The sequence below is a fragment of the Athene cunicularia genome (assembly GCF_003259725.1).
Source record: "Athene cunicularia isolate RWA chromosome 10 unlocalized genomic scaffold, athCun1 chr10_part1, whole genome shotgun sequence".
Classification (NCBI taxonomy): Eukaryota; Metazoa; Chordata; class Aves; order Strigiformes; family Strigidae; genus Athene; species Athene cunicularia.
Window position 1 is genome coordinate 7,581,298 of NW_020799112.1, and position 9,026 is coordinate 7,590,323.

At 65.6% G+C, this 9,026-nt stretch overlaps 2 protein-coding genes across 2 annotated transcripts in view; both read left to right on the top strand.

The window, feature by feature from the left end:
• The window catches only part of FURIN (furin, paired basic amino acid cleaving enzyme), a 33,309-nt gene that overhangs the window by 14,661 nt on the left and 9,622 nt on the right, over positions 1-9,026 (top strand). The window lies entirely within an intron of this gene.
• Positions 2,826-9,020, top strand: FES (FES proto-oncogene, tyrosine kinase). The gene is made up of 19 exons (XM_026856139.1): positions 2,826-2,920; positions 3,626-3,877; positions 3,980-4,153; positions 4,231-4,327; positions 4,654-4,837; positions 5,155-5,292; positions 5,392-5,511; positions 5,594-5,716; positions 5,787-5,973; positions 6,063-6,140; positions 6,301-6,510; positions 6,801-6,923; positions 7,183-7,236; positions 7,374-7,492; positions 7,683-7,777; positions 7,868-7,991; positions 8,127-8,284; positions 8,480-8,602; positions 8,748-9,020. Exons 2-19 carry the CDS (start codon positions 3,653-3,655, stop codon positions 8,888-8,890), a joined length of 2,475 nt encoding a protein of 824 aa, XP_026711940.1. The 5' UTR covers positions 2,826-2,920; positions 3,626-3,652; the 3' UTR covers positions 8,891-9,020.

Genomic DNA, 9,026 nt, shown 5'->3' on the forward strand with positions numbered 1-9,026 from the left:
ACCGGCCGGGGGCCACAGGACTATTTTTCTATAATAACTTTTTGGTGCACAGTAATTTTTTCTTGTAATTTAATCAGCCGGGAGCTGCCTCCTGAGCCTGTTTTTAATTTAATGGATGTGGATATAACGCTAGAGAGACTGAGTTATTAAATGTTCAGAACTATGCAAACCAGCCCTGCTGCCTGTGCTCTGTGTGACGCGGCCACGTTGTGGGTGCCAGGCTGGGGGCCGTCACCCTGCGCTGGGCCCATGGGGCACCCTGATCTGCTCTTCAGGCCCTGCCTGTGGCCAGGGCAGGGGCCCCTCGCTGGGGTGCTGCAGGCAGGGAGCCCCGGCTGCTGCCTGCCCAGCATGGTGTGGCTTCAGGACCCTGCAGTGCCCGACCCCCTGCAGCCTCCAGCCAGGACATGGAGGCTCCCCAAAAGGCAAAGGGTCCCCCCAGAGCCAGGGGCTGCCCTGCCCAGGCTGTGCACAGGAGCCAGTGCTGGGCAGGGGCTGCTGTTTGGGTACACGGTGGGGACCCAGCACCCCGCAGGGACCGGCCCCCTCACCTGAGCTATGGGAAGCAGCTGCTTATCAGGAACCCGCAGAGAGGGGAGCTAATTCGGGAACCGGCTGCGGTGGATGGAGGGGAGGGCCAAAAGCCTGGGGAACTCGCAGCCCTTTCCCACAGCGCATGAGCTCAGCCCCTCCACCGCAGCCTGGGGACCTGCTGAGCTCACAGGCTGCAGCCCCCCACCCTCGGCACCACCCTCCAGCCAGAGCACGATGCCCACGGGACAGCCCTGGGGTGGGGAAGGCCAGGCTGGACCTGGGACCTGCTCCTGCCATGGCTGAGCCCCAGGCAGAGCCCACCCCAGCCCCACCGAGCCCCCCACTGGGTCCTGGCCCCCCAGGAGGGTCTGTTGGGGCTGCACTCACTTGCAGAGGCAGCTCCTCTCAGCCTTGCTGCGCCTGCCAGCTGCTGTGTCTTCCTGTGGTCAGGAGCGAGTTCCCTGGGGCATGCAGCCAACAGCAGAGCTTCTCAGCCCACTCGCACTTTTCTCACGAGGCCAGGGCAGGAGCAGGTCCCTGCTGTCCCTCAGCCGGGAGGGCAGTTCACAGGCTGGGGACAGCAGGGTGGGCTGTGGACCTCGGGTGCTGCAGCAGGGGCTCAGGCAGAGACTGCAGCCCCTCTGGGCTCTGCAGGCTGCGGGAGGGCGGATGGAGGATGTGAAATTGGGTGAGCTGTGGTGTGACCCACAGCAACCTTCCTGCTGCAGGCAGCGCTCGGGGCTTCTAGGGAAGGCGAGCTGCTGCAGCCTCTGCACCTGGAGCCTTGCAGCAGAGCACTGGCACCTCAGGGAGGGCGGCCCCCCAGCCCCCAGACTTGGATGCTCCCACCTGAGGTGCCCAGTGTCCCTGGTGCAGGCGGGGAGGGGACCTGTGCTGCCTGAGGGGTGCCCGGGGATGCTGGAAGGATGCTGGGGTTGGGGACAGGCAGCCCCTCGGCCTGGCTTGCAAAACACTCGCTAAGCTTGTGACAATGCTCCAAGTGTCCCTGGAGCCAGTGGGGCATGTGGATGCAGCTGGTGGGACCTGCAGCTCAGGCAGAAAGTCAAACTATTCCTGGGCTGGCTCTGGGAACAGAGTGGAGGGGCTGGAGGCAGGTTGGCATTGGCTGCAGGTCAGGGCAGCTGCAGTGCTGGGGCTGGCAGAGCTGCTCTCACCCTCAAACATGCCGTGAAAATCCCTGTTTCCAGGAAGCTGGGCACTGGTGGTGCCAGGGAGCATCACCAGTGTGGAGAGCTCGGGGCAGCTGAATGGGGCACAGGGAAAGCAGAGCCCGCCATGGCAGGCAGGGCTCAGTGGGGATGGGCAGGCAGGACCCCTCGGGAATGGGGCCAGTTACAGGGTGAACAGCTGGTGGGTGACTGGGATACTGGCAGCACATGACAGCTCTTAAATTGCTCACCTGGACAGGTGGCAAATGGGGCACTAATCAGGCTCCTCTTGCCTAGGGGGGCCGTGTGACTCCGGGTGGGGATTTGTGTCACAGCACAGTTGGGGTGCTGTCTGGGGTCTGTGCCCAGGGCACCATGGCAGCCCCTGGCTGTGCTGCACCGCGCCACTGGGCTGCTCCTTGGTGTGACCCCTCTGGCATTGCTCAGCCATGGAAGGCGAGTCACAAAACTCCCATCTGACATGTTTTTTCCCCCAACTTTCCCTAAAAGCGGAATCAGCTTGGCTGTGTGGTGCAGATGAACGTGATGCCCCTTTGGGCCCGGGGCCTCCCTGCCAGACGCAGGATTGGGGATGCAGCACAAACCACCCTGGAGCTGAGCAGGGCTGAGCCAGGCTGCGCTGGTGACAGGCACGTGTGTGGCAGTGCTGGGCAGAGGCGGCAGTGGCCACCCCTGTGATGCAGCTGCCAGGGCTGAGTGGTCGCACCACGGCACCGAATGAAGCACTTTGAAGGGTGCAGGGAGCGGGGGACCCTGCCGTGTGGGCACGGCTGTCCCCAAGGCTGGGCCATGGCTCCATGGGTGCCTGTGCAGTGGCTGCTCTGTCCTGTGGCCTTTCACAGCCACAAGGGCCAGGCTCTGGGGTGGTGATGGGATGGACCCCGTTCAGCGGGGCTGCACAGAGCCCTGGGGATGCCCACGGGTACCCCCCAGCTCCCACAGCCTCGCGGGGAAGCAGGGGCTGGGGGCTGCCCAGCTACGGCAGAGCCATGTGCCAGTGTCAGCCCCGGGTGCGGGGACTGGCAGGGAGGGGAGGAAGCACAGGAAATCTCGCAATGGCTGTATGGTCAGCACCGGGTTTCCTGTTCCTCCCCAGGAGCCGGAGCTACGCCAGGTCCAGACTGCTCCGGCCTCGGCCCCGAGAGGACACCAGCGCCAGCACCAGCCCCACGGTGGGGACCTCGCGGCATACACAGGTTGGAGGGGTCGTGCTCCAGCGGGGCGCTGGCAGGGACTGGGGACCCCTTTGTGGGGCTGGGGGTGTCTCAGCTCTGGGCCTTTGCGGAGTCGAGGGCTCTTCCAGGGACGTCCTGCCCTGCACAGGGACATGCCCCTCACCCTCCTGCTGTGCCCTTGCCGCGGGACAGGGCACTCCAGAACCACAGCTGGACCAGTTTGTCTCCCAACGGCCATGACGGAGTCCTGGGTGCTGGGACATGTCCAGGCTCAGCACCTTCCTCCGGGGCTCAGCACCCTGTCCCCCTCTTGCCAGCTTCCCACCAGTGCTCTGCAGTGGAACTGCCCTGCCCATGGGCACCAGGGTGACAATGCCAACAGTCAGGATGGGGCCGAGGCTGCCAGACCGTGTGGGGCTGCTGCCCTGGCCAGGGTGGGGGTCAGGGCGGTGCTGCTCTCAGGGAGCAGCCCTGCATGCACAGCAGAGGTGACGCTGCTCTTTCTGACCCCAAACTTCCTCCTCCCTGCTTTCAGCCTTCCCGCCTGCTTTGAATGCGCTTTGCAAGGCAGATTGTGGGGGGCAGAGAGGACCCTGGATCCCGCTGCTGGCTCATGGCGAGGCAGTGGGGTGAGAGGGAGTGCGATGCAAAGGGCCCCAGTCACCAACTAGGGCGGTGCAGGGCGTGAGGCAGCCACCATGCTCAGGCTCTCCTGCCACTCTGCAGCCTCCTCCTACCCAGAACGACAGTGCCATGGGCTTCGGGCCGGAGCTGTGGTGCCCACAGGGGCACAGCGCGCTGCTGCGGCTGCAGGACAATGAGCTGCGTCTCCTGGAGCTGATGAAGAAGTGGATGGCACAGCGTGCCAAGAGCGACCGGCAGTATGCGGGGATGCTGCACCACATGTTCTCCCAGCTGGAGAAGCAGGAGGGCCCCGGGCAGCCCCACACTGGTGACCACGGTGGTCAGATGGCAGAGGTAGGGACACCCTGGGGTGGGAGCGCAGCCCGCAGAGCCTGGTGCAGCGCGGTGATGGAGAGCGGCCGTCCCGGCCCTGTCCCCAGCACCCTGTCTCCGCAGTCCTGGTGGGCGCTGGCGAGCCAGACGGAGACACTGAGCCAGATCCTGCAGCGGCATGCAGAGGAGCTGGCGGCGGGGCCACTGGCCAAGCTGAGCCTGCTGATCCGCGACAAGCAGCAGCTCCGCAAGGCCTTCAGCGAGCGGTGGCAGCAGCTCAGCCAGGAGTACACCCGGGTACGTGGGTCCGGGGGGGGCTAGGGAGTGGGGGGCCCGATACGGCTCCACTCCCTTGACACCGTCTCCCTCCCCAGACCACGCAGCAGGAGATGGAGAAGCTGAAGGCTCAGTACCGCAGCCTGGCCCGCGACAGTGCCCAGGCCAAGCGCAAGTACCAGGACGCCATCAAAGGTACCTGCCAGCCCAGCTCCCACCCCGTCCCCATCCTGCTGTGTCCCCTCTGGGGTCAGGGATGGCTGAAGCACCCTGTGCCCCACGCCAGGGGCAGGGAGAGTCCAGCCTGGCCCATGGGCAGCCAGGCAAATCTCCTGGGCGTTACAGCCTTGGGACATCGTGCTGTGGGTCCCTGTGCACAGGGAGGAGTGTGACAACCCCAATCCCTCTGCCTTCCCTGGAGCCTCCCCAGGCGCTGCCCCAGCCCCTCACCAGCTGCTCAAGGGGATGTGCTGCAGCTCTGGGACTGGCAGTGCGGCGGCTGCAGGTGTTTTCCCCCTCAGACAAGGAGCGGGACAAGGCGAAGGAGAAGTACGTGCGCAGCCTCTGGAAGCTCTATGCCCTGCACAACCAGTACGTGCTGGCCGTGCAGGCGGCTGCGCTCCACCACCACCACCACTACCAGCGTCTGCTGCCCAGCCTCCACCAGTCCCTCCTCAGCCTGCAGCAGGAGATGGTCCTTGTCCTGTAAGAGCCCTGCCTGTCCCGCACCCCACTGCTGGCTCCACTGCCTGTCCCCAGGCACTCTGCAGCCCCTGAGAACCGTCGGTACTCCCTCCTCCCACCAGATCCTTACCAGCCATGTGCACCTTCCCTGCCCCGTTCCCTACCCCTCGCACCGCAGCTCCCACGGTAATGTCCCACAAGATGCAGGGACTGAGGGCGTGAGGCAGTGGGACAAGGCGACTGGCCAGCCCGGGGCAGGGGTGGTGGTTTCTGGCCACAGGACCCTGGATTGGGGGGGCACAGGAGCCTGGCAGCCCCCAGCACCCACGTCCCTGCAGGAAGGAGATCCTCGGGGAGTACTATAGCATCAGCAGCCTGGTGCAGGAGGACATGCTGGCTGTGCACCAGGAAATCGCCAGTGCTATCCAGGCCATCGACCCGGCCACCGAGTACAGCAGCTTTGGCCAGAGCCACAGGTAACGGCTGCATGTGGATGCGGCCGCTCCGCTGGGCTCAGCCTTGCCAGTGGCCAGCATGGTGTAGGTGGGAGGCAGAGCCACAGTGGGTGTCCACAGGTATGGTTCTGAGGTGCCACCGGCTGTGTCCTTCGACGAGAGCTTGCTGGAGGAGACAGAGGGTCTGGCACCAGGGGAGCTGCAGCTGAACGAGCTGACCATTGAGAGTGTCCAGCACTCGTGAGTGGGGTTGGGCCGCGGGCAGGGGCTGTCGCTGCTGGCATCATGGCTCAGCACTGGCCAGCACCTGCATCTCTCACAGCCTGACGTCGGTCGAGGAGGAGCTGGCGGCCACCACGGAAACTGTGAGCAAGAAGGAGCAGCATGTGCGGGAGCTGCAGGCAGAGATCAGGGGCGAGGAGCAGGGCCGGAGCCCCCGGGAGCGGTGAGGTGTAGCAGGCAAGGGGCAAGGGGCCAGGGAAGGCTGGGGGCTGACCACCCTGTCCTGTCCCCAGGGTGCACTTGCTGGGCAAGCGGCAGGGGCTGCAGGAGGTGCAGCAGCAGCTCGAGGGCTGCCTCTGCACCCAGGCCAAGCTGCAGGCGCAGCGGGACCTGCTGGCTGGGAAGCTGGAGCAGCTGGGCGCTGGGAAGCCCCTGCCCGCCCTGCCTCTGCAGGAGGATCGGCAGTCGGTGTCCTCCGTGGTGAGTCATGCCCCTGGAACCATGAGGACAGGGCACACCGGGCTCGGGTCACCACCCCCATCCAGCACACAGCTCACGCCTCCCCCCAGGAGCAGGAGCGGAGTGGGGCCACAGCGCTGGAGACCCTCAAGAACCACATCTCGGGCATCTTCAGCCCCAAGTACTCGGTGGGTCCCTATGGCCACCCTGCCCTCCCACCCAGCACCCCTCGCCCTCTCCTCCGTGCTCCAGCCCATGCTCCCCGCTGCCTGCTGCCCTGGCACCTGTCCTCGCCTCTGGCATGGCCATGGGAGCATGGCTGGGCTCACTCCTGTTGTCTCCATCCAGCTGCCGCCCCCTGTGCCCCTCATCCCAGAGGTGCAGAAGCCACTGTGCCAGCAGGTCTGGTACCACGGGGCCATCCCGCGAGTGGAGGTGCAGGAGCTGCTGACCTGCAGCGGGGATTTCCTGGTGCGAGAGAGCCAGGGAAAGCAGGAGTATGTGCTCAGTGTGCTGTGGGACGGGCAGCCCCGGCACTTCATCATCCAAGCTGCTGATGTGAGTGGCCACAGGCAAGGGAAGATGGCCGGGGTGGCCCTGTGTGGGCAGGGGGAGGTTCTGGGTGAGTGCACGGGACGTGTGTGTGTATGAGTTGCGCACACCCCTCCTCGCACGGTCCGAGCGTGGAGCGCGGGGTGTGAGCACTGCCTTGCACCTGTGAACTCCCACTCGCATGTGCTTGCCCTGCCCAGTGTGTGTGTCCCATGTACGCACCCACACATGCACAGCCCTGGTGAGCACAGCCGTGGGTGCGTGAAGGAACAGCCCTGCGCCTCCCCTCCCCACAGAACATGTACTGGCTGGAGGGCGATAGCTTCCCCACCATCCCGCTGCTCATCGAGCACCTCCTGCAGAGCCAGCAGCCCATCACCCGGAAGAGCGGGATCATCCTGGCCAGGGCTGTGCCCAAGGTGACGACGGGCAGTGAGGAGGGAGACAAGTCCCCAGTGCACGGGGCAGCCCTGCCCAGCCCCTTCTCCTGCCTGCAGCTGGGCTGGGAGCCCCAGGCATGCATCTCCAGCCAGACATGGTGATCCAGCCTGGGAAGGGGCTAAGGGCTGAGGATCCTCTTCCAGGGCTGCCTGAGAGGGAGCTGCAGGGTCAGGGGAGGATGTGGGCCTGGGGCAGGTTGGGGGATGGCTCATTGCCTTCGGTGTTCGCTCCCTGCAGGACAAATGGGTGCTCAACCATGAGGATGTGCTGCTGGGGGAGCGCATTGGCCGGGTGAGTCGGGGTGCTCTGGTCCCTGCCTGCACAGTCTGTGGGAGGGCAGGTCTGTCCCAGGGGGTCTGGGGGTGGGCAGGGGTTGCCTCGGGCCATGCTGCAGCAAGCTGGGCCGGTGCACCCATGTCTCTTGGCAGGGTAACTTCGGGGAGGTGTTCAGCGGCCGTCTGCGTGCTGACAACACCCCTGTGGCTGTGAAATCCTGCCGGGAAACCCTCCCACCTGAACTGAAGGCCAAGTTCCTGCAGGAAGCCAGGTCTGTGCGGCCATCATGCTTGCCCTGGGCTGTCTGTCCATCCTCGGGACTTGGGGCTGTTCAAACCCTGCTGGGACTGCAGCATCCTTGTGCCAAGGGCTGTGTCCCTGGGCCTGCTGGGCATGGAGGGGGCCTTTTCCTGGGGCAGCCAGGCCCTGTGCACTCACAGTGCCTTTCCTTGTCCCCCCAGGATCCTGAAGCAGTACAACCACCCGAACATCGTCCGGCTCATCGGTGTTTGCACCCAGAAGCAGCCCATTTACATCGTCATGGAGCTGGTGCAGGGTGAGCAGCTCTGTCCCACGACCCAGCATGTGCCAGATTGCTGTGGTGTGCCAGGGCAGCCACCCACCAGCTCCACAATCCTGGGCACAGGGGGGGACTTCCTGAGCTTCCTGCGCAGCGAGGGCTCCCACCTGCGAGTGAAGGAGCTGATCAAGATGACAGAGAACGCTGCTGCTGGCATGGAGTACCTGGAGAGCAAGCACTGCATCCACAGGTGGGCTCCAGTGGGGGGGCCGGGTGCTGGGCAGGGCAGGGTGAGCCCCGGAGCCCTCGCTGCCCCCCGGCCCCAGCCAAGCGGAGCCCCCGAGGGACAGCTGGGTGCGCAGCTGACGGCTCGGGGCCATCCCAGGGACCTGGCTGCCCGCAACTGTCTGGTGACGGAGAAGAACACCCTGAAGATTAGTGACTTCGGGATGTCACGGGAGGAGGAGGATGGCATCTATGCCTCCACAGGAGGGATGAAGCAGATCCCTGTCAAGTGGACTGCCCCAGAAGCACTCAATTACGGTATGGGATGGGGCCATGGCACGGCAGCCCTGCAGCACAGTTGGGAGCCAGGAGTCCAGGGCACACATCCTGCTCCCACACACCTGGTCCTGGGGAGACCCAGGGCACCCCATCCCTCATCAGCGCGGGCACAGCCGGGGCAGCGGTGTTGTGGTGTCCCCAGCCACCAGCATCTGTCCCACCTCATGTCCCCAGGCCGATACAGCTCTGAGAGTGATGTCTGGAGCTTTGGGATCCTGCTGTGGGAAGCCTTCAGCCTGGGCGCTGTCCCCTATGCCAACCTCAGCAACCAGCAGACACGGGAGGCGGTGGAGCAGGGTGAGGGCCACGGCCGGAGCCCCTCTCTCAAGGGCCACAGTGGCTCCGCCACGGAGCTGTGTCCATGGGCAGGACAGGGCTGTGGGGGGGCGAGGGGCCGATGGCCCAGGCTGCCACGTCACCCCAAATCCCTGCTGTCCCCCAGGTGTGCGGCTGGACCCCCCCGAGCAGTGCCCGGAGGAGGTGTACCGGCTGATGCGGCGGTGCTGGGAGTACGACCCCCGCAAGCGGCCCAGCTTCAGCGTCGTCCACCAGGACCTCATCGGCATCCGCAAGAAACACCGGTGAGGGGCAGCTCAGGGCCAAGGGCAGCGCCCTGCCAGCCCCGCGTCTGTCCCGCCGGCAGCGTCCGTCCCTCGGGCAGTGCCTGCCTGGGCAGCGGGTGCCGTGGGGCAGCCGGGCACGGCCGTGCCCCCACCCAGCC

What these genes read in the sequence shown, in the direction of transcription:
- FES (XM_026856139.1), top strand. Translation starts at nt 3,653, where the DNA reads ATGGGCTTCGGGCCGGAGCTGTGGTGCCCACAGGGGCACAGCGCGCTG. An exon ending in GTACCAGGACGCCATCAAAG is followed by an intron (nt 4,328 to 4,653) that starts GTACCTGCCAGC and finishes TTTCCCCCTCAG; the next exon opens with ACAAGGAGCGGGACAAGGCG. An exon ending in CCCAGAAGCACTCAATTACG is followed by an intron (nt 8,285 to 8,479) that starts GTATGGGATGGG and finishes TCATGTCCCCAG; the next exon opens with GCCGATACAGCTCTGAGAGT.